Source organism: Seriola lalandi, unplaced genomic scaffold (genome assembly GCF_002814215.2).
Source record: "Seriola lalandi dorsalis isolate HSWRI2012SDOR001 ecotype SW California unplaced genomic scaffold, Sedor1 jcf7180002054767, whole genome shotgun sequence".
Classification (NCBI taxonomy): domain Eukaryota; kingdom Metazoa; phylum Chordata; class Actinopteri; order Carangiformes; family Carangidae; genus Seriola; species Seriola lalandi.
The window spans coordinates 2,361,764-2,377,730 of NW_019525320.1; the positions used below are offsets into that span (position 1 = coordinate 2,361,764).

The 15,967-nt window shown below is 42.4% G+C and overlaps 1 protein-coding gene across 1 annotated transcript; it reads left to right on the plus strand.

The window, feature by feature from the left end:
- The first annotated feature begins 852 nt into the window (after window positions 1-852).
- wnt2bb (wingless-type MMTV integration site family, member 2Bb) lies at window positions 853-15,648 on the plus strand. Its single transcript, XM_023425217.2, has 6 exons — window positions 853-1,354; window positions 2,501-3,186; window positions 6,153-6,373; window positions 9,641-9,918; window positions 12,129-12,393; window positions 14,342-15,648. The coding sequence occupies exons 2-6, from the start codon at window positions 3,005-3,007 to the stop codon at window positions 14,569-14,571; spliced, it is 1,176 nt and encodes a 391-aa protein (XP_023280985.1). The 5' UTR covers window positions 853-1,354; window positions 2,501-3,004; the 3' UTR covers window positions 14,572-15,648.
- The last annotated feature ends 319 nt before the right edge of the window (window positions 15,649-15,967 follow it).

Consider the following 15,967-nt stretch of genomic DNA (forward strand, 5'->3'; position numbering starts at 1 on the left):
TAATTCATTTCAGTTCGCCTCTTGTTTGTCTTCGAGCCTCCCCTCCCTCCACCTGTCCCTTGCTCTTGCTCCCTTCATGGACCTGCCCAGTGTTGAGTTTGCCCCTTCGCGTCCCGTACGTATTGGAACTCGGTCCGGGCCCGACGACATGCTGTCCTCCCTGCTCCAGCCTGCCATGGGATGGGAATACATGCTGAACTCATCCCTGGACTGCCTGACTGGTGACAGGCCACAGCATAATCTCCACAGGGGACACAGTACTGGGCCTTTAGTCCAACTCTTCCACCTATAGTGCATGTGTCTGGCGTGCCCTTGGTTCATTCAGCCCGTTCCCTTTTCTAACCGCAACTTCCCTTTCAGAAATAATCCTGAGTGATTATAATGTATCAACACAGAAATCAATTGGATTAGTCCAAAACCCCTGCCTCTGTAAATCTCACATTTATCCCTCCTTCACCCCCAGTGCAGCATTTAAACATAGCAACCCCCGTCAGTAATTTTCCTCTGAGGAGATGGTTGCCAGATTGGACCCCGTACATCAGGGCAAACTTTTCCTCCAACTGACAAGAAGGCACTTGACTCTGTTATTGTTTATGAAGAGAAAGCTGGGGTCAAGTTCACAGGCTGGGAGAGAGAAAGAGAGAGAGAGAAAGTCTGTTCCAGCTCCAGCCCCATGAGAGAGAGCATAACTCAGCCGTGTTTGTGCTTCCCTAATTCCTTTTGATTTAGCAGAAAATTGTGAGCTGAGCTGCAGCGCACAAATATTCACCAGAGCTTAGCGTCTTTGCCTCACCTCGCGGCCTCTCACAAACCTGTGCCCACTCGGCTCTGTGTGTTTGTGCATGTCTCTGAGAAGTGTGTGCGTGTGTGTGCCTCACTCTGACAGCAGCCTGCCTGCCGAGCTCTAAGCAGAAATACAAATGTCTCTAAAAGGAGCTTAAGTTTAACAGCAGCTTTGGCATAAACACTAGGACTGTTTTCTCAAGCTTTTGATGAAATAGCAGTTTGCAACAGCTATAGCTAATTCTAATAGTTTCAATTCCGACAGGGATTTTGCTGATTTGTTTACTTGTTTGTTAGTATTACTGGGTCAGCTGAATCAACTGTGGTATTTTCAATCCAATATCACAAACTCCCCAGAGGAGTTCAAGTCTACGCTGATAAAAAGCGTATGAATTGGTGTCTGTAAACAACTCACGAAGTGGTTTATGGGTCTTTTGGATACTCAAAAGTAGTTTTTAATCTGTCAGGAGCCATTCAAGGACAAACAGAAACATCAGAGATTTGATGACGAATGTCAACACGGCGCCAAGCCTGGAGACAACCTGAAGACACAGCAAGCATGGGAACAAAGGTAAGGATGGGTCGCTCTCCAGGGACAATGTACATTGTGTACATGTGTGTGTGTGTACGTGTGTGTGTGTGTGTGTGTGTGTGTGTGTGTGTGTGTGCATGCTTTATTCCAGCGCTGTCTCAGCACTCTCTCTCTCTTACACATGTGGTTCATATTTAAGCCATAGTGCTGTTCCACTGGACGATTTGGCTCTGTTCTCCCAGTCCCACATTCCCTGCTTTTTTCTCTGACTTTCACTTGTACTCAGCTTTAGGTGGTGCATGACTGCAGACATGACACGTATTTGTTCACGATAATAACTTAAACAATGTCACAGGTTTACTTACTTTACTTTATATATACTTTCATGTGGGACAGCACACATTATTTAATATTAATCTGATCTATGTGTGCCGGATTTAGTGAAAAGGTAATTTTTTTTACCCACAGTCCCTGGGCAGATCGATGTTACACAAGGTCTTTGTAAAGAAATAAATATTTAAAAGATGTGTGCGAGTGTGAGGAAGAACATGAGGAGTAGAAGTAGTGCAACCATAAAAAATACCCAGTCAACATGCTAGTTAATTATGATTATTAATAACTGACAATAACAACAGATTTAGATAAAACAATATCTGTGAATATCATATCATACAAACAACTACAACCACTGCTATTAACGACTGCATTCTCACCATATTTGTCCGTGCAGCTCTCTCATCACCTATTTCTGCATATAAATGTTTGTATTCTGCAGCAGTTCACGTTTGAAAAAAAAAAAAAAGAATATTAAGGGGGCTATAATAAGACAAGAAAGCGTTATTTTGAAAAATGCCTTTAGAAAAAGACATACGGTTTTTCTGCTGATTTAATTTTCCATTTTTCCTGGGTTGTAAAATGAAGGCGCCGTCATTAATTATGGGCTAATTTCTGTCTTTGGTAACAGATGAACCCCTTTTATTTGTACCGTCCCCTCATCATCATCACGATTCATCCCAGCACCAACACACGCAAGTCTCTCCATCCATCCCTCTTTAATATCTCCTTCCTAGTCAAACTCTGTAACCCCTACATCTGCCCAATGGGCGAGAGGAGCTATCAGCAGCGAGCCCTCCCTCATCTCTCTCTCTCTCGCTCCCTCGCTCTCTCTCTCTCTCTCTCTCTCAGCTCTGACTCTGTCCACCGCGCACTAATAAAGGAGAGGTCCGGTGCGAGCATCCGACCCAGCGCAGAGTCACACAGCCAACAGAACCGCAGCCAGTCACGCATCATCCGACCTCTGGCTCCAGCTTTCATTCGGACCTGTTTTTCTGCCTCTGAACTGAGCGCAAACCAAGGATATGTGTTTGGGGAGCTGACTGACTGGAGAAGTGAAACAGCCGACACTTGTTGCTCGCCTCATCAGGTAAACCTCCTGTCGGCTGCCAGAAGTGCTCAGTGGAGAGTCTGGTGCGCACATGGCACCGAAAACGCGCTCCTCACACTCCTGACAGCCGCGCAACATGGAGCCACACACTGGATAAGAGGCCTACCTAACCTACTGAATGGGTGCTTCGCCTATTTTACATCACACTTATTCAAATTTGGCATTTTCTTCTGAAATCTGATTTTTTTTGGGGGGGGTGGGTGGAACTTTTGGTGGTTAAGAAAGAAAAGAAAAAGCGCAGAGCCATGCTGGGTTTAAACAGGATTCTGAGCCTCCGGGCAGAGCGGATTCGGAGCTGTGGTTCGCCGGGAGTGAGACTCTCATCCCGGTCTTCTTCATGCCAAAACTCCGGTGCCAGTTCGAGGATTTACTGCGCGTGTCTGTTGCTGTTGCTGCTGGTAACGCCTCGGGTGGACTCTTCATGGTGGTGAGTCTGCATCCATCACACCTATAGGCCTGCCTGCCCGTCAACAAGATGTATAGAGGCTGAATTTGCACACTTTCTTTTGAAAGTAAATGTATGTAAATATGTAAATAATGTTATTAATAATAATAGCAATAATAATAATAATAATTATTATTATTAATAATAATTATTATAATTATTATACTTATTAATATTATCTATAAAAACTCATATTAAATCAAGACTAACTGTAACAGGAAGGTAAGAAAACGCAACAGGATTTGAACATTCATTGATCTTAATCATTTGAAACGGAGCTGGGACTGCTGCCTAGCTTTGAGTCTGTCTTTAAAATCTTTGAGGATTCAAACTGCCAACGAATTTAACTTATGATGACTGTTTTAATAACCCCCTTTTCCAAAAGCAAAAGCAAAACCCATTCCAATTAATTCGGGGCAGCTATTTTCCAACAGCAGACACACAAGGCCATTATGAGGGTTGAGGGTTTGTATCAGTTAATTTATTATCCGGGACATAGGCCTCTACTGTATAGCCGACGGTGCTGTTCTCATCAATGTTGCTGTGCAATGTTGCCGGCAACATTTTTAACTTTATTATTCTCCTGCTTATTTTTTTCTCCTGCAAATACTTTAAACGCATGGGGTTTCATAGGCTATAATTTGTCATGAATGAGTGCACTGCCTTGTAATTTTTATGGGGTAATGACTGCTAAGAAAAACTCTTAATGTGTTTTTCTGTCATCATTTAATTTAATTCCAATTGACTTGCTCCTGAAAAAAAAAGAGAAGAGAAACACGATGGATGTTTTAACAGCGAGAAAAACCTAAATTATGAGTTTGTGAATCAGATTCAAGCTTCTTTAGGATTTTGTTTCTAAGACGCATTTTCTCCGTGTCAGTTTGTTGGCCTGCCATATTGAGCAATAATAATAGAGCGATAAATGTAATTTATGTCGGCACTGTTGGCTGAGCGCGTGTTCAGCTCAGCTGGAGCCTGCATTAGACAAGGCAGAGCAGTCATTAATTCACCAGGTACCACACACACACACACACACACACACACTCTCTCACACACAAACACACACACAAATGACTTCACTAAAATACCCCAAAACCAGCCATCTAGAGCATAGGTGAGGGGTGAAAAAATATCTCATTGCCTGCGTAATAACATACGTGAAAATGTCCATGTGTGTGAGTGTGTTTATAGGAGAAGTGTCTGTGTGTGGGCGGGTATGGTGGTGATGGAATGCCTAATAGTTTGTGTAGATTAAAAACAGTTATAGGGAGTAGTGGGAAGAGTGTGTGTAAAGGCTTTGGCTGGGCATTATTGGCTTTAAGGGGAATTTAGTGGAGGAGATACACTATTTAACTGTTTATCACATTTCTGTGGGGGTACAGTATGTGATGATATGGACAGATCTGGAGCTTTGACACCCCCAGGGGGGGTCACAAAAATGACAGTGTAATTGAATATAAATACATTATGTTCATAATATTGTTTTTAATTGTGATAAATGTGAAATAATGACCACTTACAACCTCAAACTATTCCTCAAGGGGTAAGATATCTGCGTGTAATGCTGATGTTCATCATCTTGTGTGTGCATGTATGTACCGGACTTATGTTTGGTGCCAAGTTCTCCTTCATCCATAAAATATAATATATAATATAACTTGTTTTTGATGACCATTCATTCACTTTTTCTATGCATCCTTAGCTAATTTGGCAGGAAACCTACAACTATAGAGTGAAACGATTTCCTACTGAAAATGCTGCAGGAAACCATCAGATTATTAATATCATTTTTTTTTCCCTTATATGGTCCAGGTGGGCTTGAAAAGATGACAGGGCAGCAAGAGGAAAAATGTAATATGTACTGCAGGAGTTGTGATTACATCAACAGAAGTCCGTTGAAGCCGTCAGCGTCCCCACTTGTCTTTTTCCTATGATCCACAGTATAGTCGCAGGGCTTTACAGCATGTTATTTTAGACCTATGGATAGTGATTTACTATCCTATAAAATCCACAAGTGCTCCTGACTTTCAGAGAGAAAGAGAGAGAGAGCGAAAATTAAGCGTGAATTGCTGCTCTGCTTCTTCCCTTTGATGAGCACTCTGTTCTTATTCCTCTTCTCTAATCGCACTCTGGGGAGTAGAGAGCCTCCAGTCTCAATCCTATCGCCCGGCCTCATAAAACACGACCACACAGCTACACGCTCCCCTGACCTCCCCTCGCTGACCCGCCAAAGCCATACAGCCACCGACCTGCAAGAGGTCTCTCTCTCTCTCTCTCTCTCTCTCTCTCTCTCTCTCTCTCACACATACACACACACACACACACACGTCATGATTAGGTTTAGAGTTTATTTTGGGCAAGCAGCACTTATCTCGATAGGATACTGTAAAAATCTGTTTTATTAGGACACGGAGGAAGATTGGAAGAAGCACACGGGAGAACTGTGAGTAAGATGAGAGCGATCAGGCAGAAGACAGAGAGGAGTAAAGTGAGTAAATGGGGTCTTAGTTTGACAGAGTTATTGGAGGCCCCCGGACTTCTTGCTCTGATTTGTGACGACATGAATTCAACTATCCTATTGGGAAACATTTAAACACACATACACACGCAGGTCGTGTGGGGAGAGGTTAAGTGCTTATTTATTTGGAGAGCGGAGTAAATGGTTTCCACTCCCCTCCTACTCGCAAACCTTAAACTGTTAAGTGTAGTGAACTCTGACTCATAAAGGACTGTTACCGCAGCTCTCCTCCATGCCACTCATCACTGAGTGTGTGTCCACATGTGTATACACCTACCATATGAGGACACCTATATGTGCTCATCCATTGCACTATACTATTGTATTGTATTCCAGCCCGGTTCAGATAATGCTTGTGTATATTAGTGCCGATTCAGTTCAAAGCCACCTTGAATTTCCTTGTGTTTTTTCTTTTTTTTTGCATCCTCAGGTACATTGGTGCGCTGGGGGCCCGTGTGATCTGTGACAACATCCCAGGCTTGGTGAACAAGCAGCGGCAACTCTGCCAGCGCCACCCGGACATCATGCAGGCCATCGGTGAGGGCACCAAGGAGTGGATCAGAGAATGCCAACACCAGTTCAGACACCATCGCTGGAACTGCAGCACACTGGACCGCGACCACACTGTGTTTGGACGTGTCTTGCTACGGAGTAAGTCTGTGTGTGTGTGTGTGTGTGTCTGTCTGACTGCTGATTGTGTGGCCAAAGAGCATGGATGCTGAGCTGAGTCCGCTGTTGCCTCACTCCTCATTCTCACCGCTCTTCTTCACTTTCACTGCCTTATCTCTCCCTTCTCCGTTCTGTCCTCCCCTCATTCTATTCTTTCTGCGATCTTTCCTTCTCGTACTCACATATGCCGGTGCTCCGTGTTTATAGTCACTAATGGACCGTTGTAATGCCTTACGCCTCGTCAATAAACACACGGACTTTGAGACGTGGGCTTGTCGTCATTTTGTTTTTCCACTCCTGCCAGACCTCAGATGCATGTTAACATACATACATTCCTCGTCTTTGTAGCTGGTGCATGTATAGTTCCTCCTTATGAAAGGTGTCGTGATTGCACTCGGCAGTCTGAATCATGAACATTTATTAGGAGGGACAGATACTCTCCAGTAAAAAACGCTGCATAGCTCAGCTACACCACATTGGTGTCTTGAACTCAAGTGGTAATTTGCATGGAGGAATAAATGATAAATTACTCATGATGCCTGTATTTGCAATGATCTGCAGTAGCTGGTGTAGATTATTACTGCTGCATTTCATTTTGAATGTAGCATTTTACCTGCGGCATGCAGTGTAACATGTAAAGACATGCACTCTATGATCCTACCTCTTGGATTAAGCTTTTTCTAAATTGTTGCATCTGAGCGAGGATTTCAGGAGTTCACTGTAGCGTATCTGGATGCAGGTTGCACAATTTAAGATGGTTGTCTCTACAAACTTAGTATCTGACAGCACTGACTGTCTTTGGCTTGTTATTGTCCCTCTTCCAGCCATCCGAAGCATGTGTGGGGGTTAACGATGCATGGAAAAAAGTAGCAGATATGGAGATACAGGCTGTGTGTGAGTGTGTGTCTTGTGTGTGTGTGTGTGTGTGTGCGTGTGTGTGTGAGTGTGTGTGTATGTGTGTGTCTGTGGTGGAGAGGAATAAACAGTAATGTAGATGTAAATATTTAGAGAGATATTCTCACTGTCAGACAAACAGCGCAGGTTTGAACGATGAACAGCAATGCCCTCCTCCATCCTCCTCCACATACGCCCCCTCAACACCCACTGCCCCCTTCTCCTCACCCCGCGGATGAAACAGGACGTTACAGTGAATACAGAACAAGCAGGGTGGATCACACAAACTCTTCTGGTCCAGGACTGGTCTAGATAGGTTTGAAGAGTGAGTGTGTACCTTATTTTCAGATATAAATCTATAAGTGCCCCACCTCACAATCAGTAATATGTCAAAAATGCTTTGTAATGTTATTTTGAAGTGCTGGTAATTGAGTATTTCCATTTCATGAATCTTTATCCTTCAACTGTACATTTGCTTTACTTATATAGTTATTAGTTACTTAACAGAGCAGTGTTTGCTACAACAATCCTGCAGCATTTAAATACTTCTTCAAATTCAGGTGATCAAACAAAAGTAAATATCCGTGTGAATATGGTTAGAAACAGAGACAGTTCAATAGATCTGAGAAACAAATGTACTATGCACCCTTTGTTAACATGCAACTGCAAGCCAAGCTGATTTAACCATGAGATTAAGTCTAAAACTCTGTTTACACGGGCTGTGTGGTGAAAGCAGCAGTGCAGCAGCTTCAGTCGTCCATCAGTGTCCGTGGAGGCTCGAAGCTAGGATGCCTTCAGCCACAGTGGTGCTATGTTGCCACCCACATTTTGGCAACGCTCAAAGAGGCGCCTCAGGTCGCAGTTCCACATAAGAAGACACAGGTCTGCGTAGACAGCTGTACTGATTAAAATAAAAGTATATCTGTTCCATCAGATGGGAGACAGATGACTGAAAAGCGCAGCTGAAAGGCATTCTGTGTGGACAGTGTTTAAAGGCACACTAGCAACACCCTAGAGACTGCAAAGTTAATTACAGCCTGCGATATGACAGCGAGGGTCAGAATAAACAACATACTGCCAATTTTGATTTTCCCAGAGACTTAATGGCAGTGTAAACTCTCCAAAGAGGGTGGTGCTACAGCAAAGTGGTTTATCCACTCGGGAGTTGAATAAAAATTTGACAGCAATCTGCCCATTAGAATATTAGATACTGTGTATGCAGAGTTGACATTTCAGCCTGAGGGTGGGTCCAAAATAGAAAGAGTTCATCATGTGGGGATCATGAATGCGCTTAGTACATTGCATGGCAAGTAATTGCAAGATTAAAGTTATTTATTCGAGACTAGGTTTAGATGTTTTTTGTGGTAAAAAAAAAATGACTTTCAGATGTCAGATACTAATCTAGCTGGAGGAACCTTTCCTCCATGATCACTAGAAACATCATCCTCTGGGAACCATGAATTTCCACAGCAAATTCCCTCAAAATTAAGCCATTACTTTTTGAAGTAACTTGTCATTGATCAAAACATTGTTTCCAGATGGTTGGTCAGGGAGGAGCCAGAGTGACCAGAATCATTAGGGGCCATTAAATCTTCACCAACGTCCATGGCCAATAGCTGTTAAAATATCTGGCTCTGGACAGGGAGTAGTGGGAATAGTGCCTGGACAAGTGTTTGACTGACAGACCACTTGACTGACTTGCGCCATACGAGCATAATGTTTATAATAAAGTAGTCTTTTTTTTTTACTTTGATTACAGAGGCACCAAGTGAAAACCACTTATGTTATGTTTGGTCGATCATGTGACCTAAGATGGACAAGTTCTTGTTGCTTTTTGGAGCAGTGATTCTCACAAAAAGCAACTGTGGAAAAGGGAACTGTGACCAAACACTATGTCTAATTCTCAATGTGTCTTTGGCCACACAATAGATGAGTCATATTCTAAGGAACTAAAAAGACCAGGAAAGAACAGATGAGCAGAGCAATGGTAGATAATGCTGTCATGACATCACCCTGTCGCTGATTAATGGGGTATCACTGTGTCTGTCTTTAAACAATTTATGTGAGCAGAGGAGAGCCCCGCAGCTAGAATTATTTCCATGATAATATTTAAACAGAGCTGTCCTATACTCTACATCAGGCCTGATATGTGCCCGTCAGCTGCACCTTCACATCCTGATGGCTCACACCCAGGCTCGGTCATTGCATTATACTGCATGTATCTGTATATGAATGTTAACATGTGAACTACAAAGCTCTAAGACATAAGGTCTCTTACAATTTAATGTGTTACGTGATATGTTTAACCTCGCTGTTTCTTTTGTCTTTTGTGCCTTCTGTGTATCTCTCTCTCAGGTAGTCGTGAAGCAGCATTCGTCTATGCTATCTCCTCAGCAGGAGTGGTATATGCGCTTACTCGCGCCTGCAGCCAGGGGGAACTGAAGACATGTAACTGCGACCCACACAAGCGTGGGCGGGATAGTGATGAGAGAGGAGAGTTTGACTGGGGTGGCTGTAGCGATAATATCAACTACGGGATAAAGTTTGCCAAAGCCTTCATAGATGCCAAAGAGAGGACTGTCCGAGATGCACGGGCACTCATGAACCTACACAACAATCGCTGTGGCAGAACAGTAAGTGTGTGATTACATCGCCATCAATTCACCCAAATATAAAAATTAATAAAATATATTAAACCATACATCTAGTGGTATACCTAGCTATTCAGATTTTTGTTTTATTTGCACAAGCTTTGATATATCTGCATCTTGGACACACTTTACAGCTGGTTTTAAAGGCAAATGTGTGAATGGATTGGAAAATAATTAAAATTTAACTTTAATTAGATATTCTGTTTTCCCCAGTTAATAACAGCCAATGCACTGATTTCTATGTGAAAAACTCAAGCCTAATTTTCTGGGAAAATCCAAAGGATTTGACATTTATGCTCATTCCTGAGTCCCTTGCCTCAATGCCTCTTTTCCGCTCCCCTCCAGTGACAACAGTATGCATTACAAGCTAAGGTTAGCTTAGAAATGGATTCAGCAAACGTCAACAAACGGCCAGCTCCCAACACAACACAAACCCTCTTGTAACCATCTATTGAAGCCCGTCTCAATGTTGAGGGGAAAACTAGGGTCAGCATCGGCTAATAACGATATTACACTTTATACATCCTCTTTCAAAAAACACATTAGTTAGTAACATAATGTTACTATAGTCTCACATAGCTAGACCTATTTCTTCACTTCATTTGTTTAAAGTCAATCTATGATAATAGTGCAAGTTTAGTTACCTCATTTATCAACATGATGCCAGTCAATAATGTTCATAGGGACTATTTGGACAAATCCCAGTGGGCGCCTGCATAAACCTTTTTACCATCCCTGTCAGTCTCTTCACTGGTCCTCTCAGCCTGTCATTCAGGGTGTGCATGAGAGAGTGCTGCCTGTGTGCTCCAGCAGACAAGTCCAGGGCATAACTCGACTGTTGGTAGTCACTCCTTTCATGCATTCACCACATCTCTATATACAAATCAGGTATGTGGATCAGGGCAAATAATGGAAGACGAAATGTTTGGTTAGTTAGACCTATCAACTTGTTGGAGGATATTTTCCAAACAACATAGCCAAACTGTACAGGCTGCATTCACACCCTGCTGGGATCCAGTCTCAATGCAAGCCAGAGCACCTCCAGATGAAATCTGACCAATCCAAAAGCATTGCCAATTGCAATGCATCCTGAGTGAATTTTAGGGTTGTCACTTTTTATTTGAAAAACAAACAGTTTGAACATGTAATCATCTCTTCAGCTTCACAATGATCAGCGTATAATCGCCAACAGGCCCTGTCTTGTACTCCAGTAGGGGGTGTTCCAAAAATGCACTGTGCTTTTGTTTAATGACTTTGTAAAACACAACTGACTTGAATTGTTAACTCTTCCCTCAAGCGTGGCAGCGGAGGCATTACGAAATAAAAGAAATATACTCACATGCTGAGGCAGAACGTAGTCAGGGTAGAGTTGTAAGAACAAACTATGGCTGCTGGCATTGCTAGCAGGCTAACAAGAAGTTGAATACTTTGCTTTGTTATTTTGTTTATGAATTTCACCTGATTGAATTCAGTGCAAAGCAAATGATCTCATTCAGTCTGCGTCCAGCAACAATTATGTCTCACCCCATTCCTCACTATATTGTATAGGGAGCAAAATCCAGTGTGACTGCAGCTACATAAGTTAGGAGAAGCTATTTGGGCTGTCTTCAAATTCTTTTGAACTAGATTTTTTTGAGTCTTAGTGCATCTACATCTTGCATTAAAATGTATTTTTCTTCATACAGATAATATATATTTATATATAGATCACATGTTATTATTAAGTGTACATTGGGTTTGGAATTTCTGCTGCTACCCTAATGAAATTAAGGTGAATCGAATTTAATTTGAGGGGAAATTTTTAATTTCAAACAGCTACATCTCTTCCCAGAAATAGCATCCTCATATTTCTGGATAATTCATAGACCTCTGTGTCAGTAGGGACTAATTCATTGATAGAATGTAGTTTTACAAGGCTTTGGGCACTCCAAACAAAAATCCACCTATCTCCACCGTATTAGAACGAAAGTACAAATGTAACAGGTGGGCATCTCAAAACCTGGGCATATAAAATCCAAAAGTATCTGTAAGACTAGATATCACTGTGAAAAAAAAATGTTTTTATCTTCTTTAGTTAAAAACAACCTTTAAGAAACTTTCTTGCCTTAGTGCTGCATTTTTAGGGCAGGTAATAGCAAATTTCAAGATGGCAACAAAATACAAACAATCTCCACTTCTCTCTATGTATTTAGGCAGTGAAGCGATTCATGAAGCTGGAGTGTAAATGTCATGGAGTGAGCGGCTCTTGCACGCTGCGGACATGTTGGATGGCCATGTCAGACTTTAGGAAGACTGGTGACTACCTGAGGAGGAAATACAACGGGGCCATCGAGGTGACAATGAATCAGGATGGGACAGGCTTCGCTGTAGCCAACAAAGCCTTCAGGAAGGCCACCAAGAATGACCTGGTCTACTTTGAGAACTCTCCGGATTATTGCCTGCAAGACAAAGCAGCAGGTAAGACAGCGAAGAGAGAGAGAGGAAGAAGGAGAAGGTAGACTGGACTGAGAGAAGCAGAGAGGCAGTTTCTCATGGATGTTGATGGATTGCCCCGACTGTGTTATGTGTATGTTGTGTGTATGTTCATGCATGAATAGTGTGTTTGTGTGTGTAAATGTCAGTGTGTGTGTGTGTGTGTGTGTAATGGTAGTCAGATAACACAGCATGCCTCCCGTGTGATGTCTGTGGAAGCTAATATCCTTGTGCCCTGAGGGCATAGTCGCTCTGTGACCACCTGACCTCTGTCAGTTTCTGTCAACACACACACACACACACACACATATATATACACATATATATACACAGCCCCATCATGAGAGGATGTGTTGATCAACCTTTGATGCACCTAATCACTTAAAACTTTTGGGATATTTGACATTAGTGCCTCCATCACTAAGAGGCTTTGTCCACTTCTCCCTCTTCCTCACTGCTTTTATCTGCCTCTCCCTTCGTCCCTGTGTCCCTTCATCCCTTCGTCCATCCTCCCCCTCTTTCTCACCTTCCCAGAGGAATCCACAGCCTAGGGACACGAGCAGCTAATTTAAAAAAAAAAAAAAAAAAATCACTTCTTTCTGTCTGTCACAGCCTCTCTCACTCTCTGTCTGTCTGAACTAAGCGTAGCTGGAGGGCAGAGTGGGCCTCAGAGTGTGAGAGCCTGTCTGTCTGTCACGCTCCACTGTCCATTTAACACACACACACACACACACACACACACACACACACACACACACACACACACACACAGTGGCTTCAAAGGGAGCAGTGGCTTGGGAAAGGCAGTGTAACTATAGGCCACTCTACCAACACTGCATAGTTGTGTGTGTGGGTCTGTTGTTCTATGGGCAGCTTGTTGTGATAGGTAGCCGTTCAAACAGGGAGCTTCTCACACCAAACACCAGCACTAATCTCTGTGGGGATGACATTCACATAAGACACACACAATATGCAATTGCATTAGGCAATAGCCAGACTGCTACACACGATGATATGTTCAATACCGGTAGAGAGCATACTTCATTGAACCAACTGAAGCTAAAGCCACACTCACATCATAACGTTCAAACAGAAATTATGAATAGCTGAGATTCAAAAAAAAAAAAAAAGGCTAACTGGCAGTTACATCTAAATAAAATCCAATATTAACACTAAAAGAATAAAGTCAGCTAATTTAAAAGGGTCAATACAGTTTCTTTGTATCTGGTTACATTTATTAACAAAGTGCTGCACATAAGTAACACAGAAAAAGTGGCTAATTTAAGCTATTTAAATGGTGTGTGAGCGCAGGAGCGTGAATGGATTTTAGGAGGGGTAAAGTTACAATAACACATATTAAGTGTACTGTAATGCTTACAAATTAATTGCTAATAGGAAGTGCAGTAGATGCTCATTTATCTTAGAATGTAACAGGAACCCAGAATTCTTTCGCTTTTACAGAAATGTAAGCCTCGATTAGAGACTGCATTGAAACACAGAGGCTAGTGGAACAACAGAAAGCCCAGATGTGACGTTAAAACTTAGGATGATTAACCTGCCAATTATTTTCTCAGTTAATTGTTTGGTCCATTGTTTTGTCCAGCCAGCAGGCCAAAACCCAAAGATCTTCAGTTTGCTATGACATACAGTACTTCTACAACAAAGAAAAACAGGAACTCCGCACAACTGAGAAGCTAAAACTAGATCATGTCTTGCCTTTTCGTTTTAAAAAGACTTAAACGATTATTCAAAAAGAGCTGATTAATTTGTCTTTCATCGATTAATCAAGTAGTCGTTGAGTTTGGCTCTCCACAGAAATGATCGACCAGTTGCTTTTCTTTCAGTAGAAGTGAAGCATGACAGACCAGTTAAGAGAAACTAGATTTAGTTAACTTTTAGCTTTCATAAGTTAACTCTTTTGTACTCTGTGCAGGTTCCCTGGGCACGGCTGGGCGGGTCTGCAATAAGACATCACGTGGCACAGACGGCTGCGAGGTCATGTGCTGTGGACGGGGCTACGACACCACGCGAGTCAAGCAAATCACCAAGTGCGAGTGCAAATTCAAATGGTGCTGTGCTGTGGAGTGTAAAGACTGTGAGGAGGCCGTGGACATACACACATGCAAGGCCCCAAAACGAGCCGAATGGTTGGACCAGACCTGAGGGCACGCCCCCTCCGCCCCCTGTAATGCGACCCCACCCCTTTCCCCTTTGCAGGACATCCTGTGGAACATGGCATTCTGGGAAAGTTTGTCTGAAAGTGCTCTGCGTTTTCCGCCCTCCCCTGCCCCCACTTCGGTTCATCATTGCATGGCTTTTCTACTTGTCTCTGTGAAAGCACTAGAATTCAGTACCCATCAATATGAATTAATACCCATTACCCCTGTTTGTGAATGGCCTTGTGACTGAACTGCTGGGATCAGATGATGAACAGTGAAACCAGTAAACACTTTGGGGTTCGGGTGGATTGGGCTTTTATCAAAGATTCAGTCCAGACGGCCTTTCTCTCTAGTGTGTGAGTTAAAAATGGTTTGCTGCTTTCATGATGCTTTAAAGACACATTTTTACATTAACTGAGCCTTCAAACGTATCCAGTATTATTACAACAACATCATATACTCACATAATTTTCTTTCTTTCTTCTGGGGAAAAACACTTTTATCTACCAAAAAGAATACTTGGTTGGACTTTGGGAAGTAGCTTGACAAGTGCACTTTGAGAAGTGGACATCTAAGCATAAGTTTGGCTTTGTGTGGCCAAACTGAAGTCCAGGCAGAGGACTACCAGAGGACATGGAGATGGGCACCAGATAAATAAATGGATGGATGCATCATTAGAACTTTGAATGCAACTGTAAAAAAAAAAAAAAAAGCAAAAAAACAAACAAACAAAAGAAAGCTGTTTAAAAGTGATTTATTTAAATTGTTAAGTGTTGTTTCATTTCTCATCTGCGGATGAGACTGCACTACATTGGCTGATACGAGGAGAGAGAGGAGCACTCCCATTATTGTGATTATACAGCGTACTTTTAGTTTCCAGTCTGTTAGACGACAAACTGCCGCTGAGAAGAAGAAGAAGAAGAAGAAGAAGAAGAAGAAAGCCTGGATGGTCATTCAGTCACACATAACCACAACATCAGACAGATTTCACTTCTCTGCTCTCCAGCTTGCTTGTATAACATTGTGTATATTGCCTTATCTAAACAGATGTTCATATGAAATATATGGTGCATTAGTATGACACTGGAATCTTTGTTTTTTGTTCAGACAGACAAACATAAAGGTTGAAGGCAAGAAAGAGAATAGATAGCACCGACAGAGCAGAACTAATCAGTGTGACCGAGCAGGACAGTGAGTCATTTCTGTTGTACCGCTGTCATAACCTGGCGTGTTATTCCCACAGAGATACACGCAGATTAACACACACACACACACACACACACACACTTTATCACATCTCCTCACCAGCATGGGTTGAGAGACACTGGGGCAGTAATAATACAATCTATGTCTGTAACAAAGGCTGATTCTGTGCGGATCAGGGTGGGGTGTGTTATATC

Excerpts from the sequence above, each read along its gene's own strand:
- wnt2bb (XM_023425217.2), top strand. The coding sequence starts at position 3,005 with ATGCTGGGTTTAAACAGGATTCTGAGCCTCCGGGCAGAGCGGATTCGG. Across the intron at positions 9,919-12,128 it reads ACAATCGCTGTGGCAGAACA|GCAGTGAAGCGATTCATGAA; the intron begins GTAAGTGTGTGA and ends CTATGTATTTAG. Across the intron at positions 12,394-14,341 it reads CCTGCAAGACAAAGCAGCAG|GTTCCCTGGGCACGGCTGGG; the intron begins GTAAGACAGCGA and ends TACTCTGTGCAG.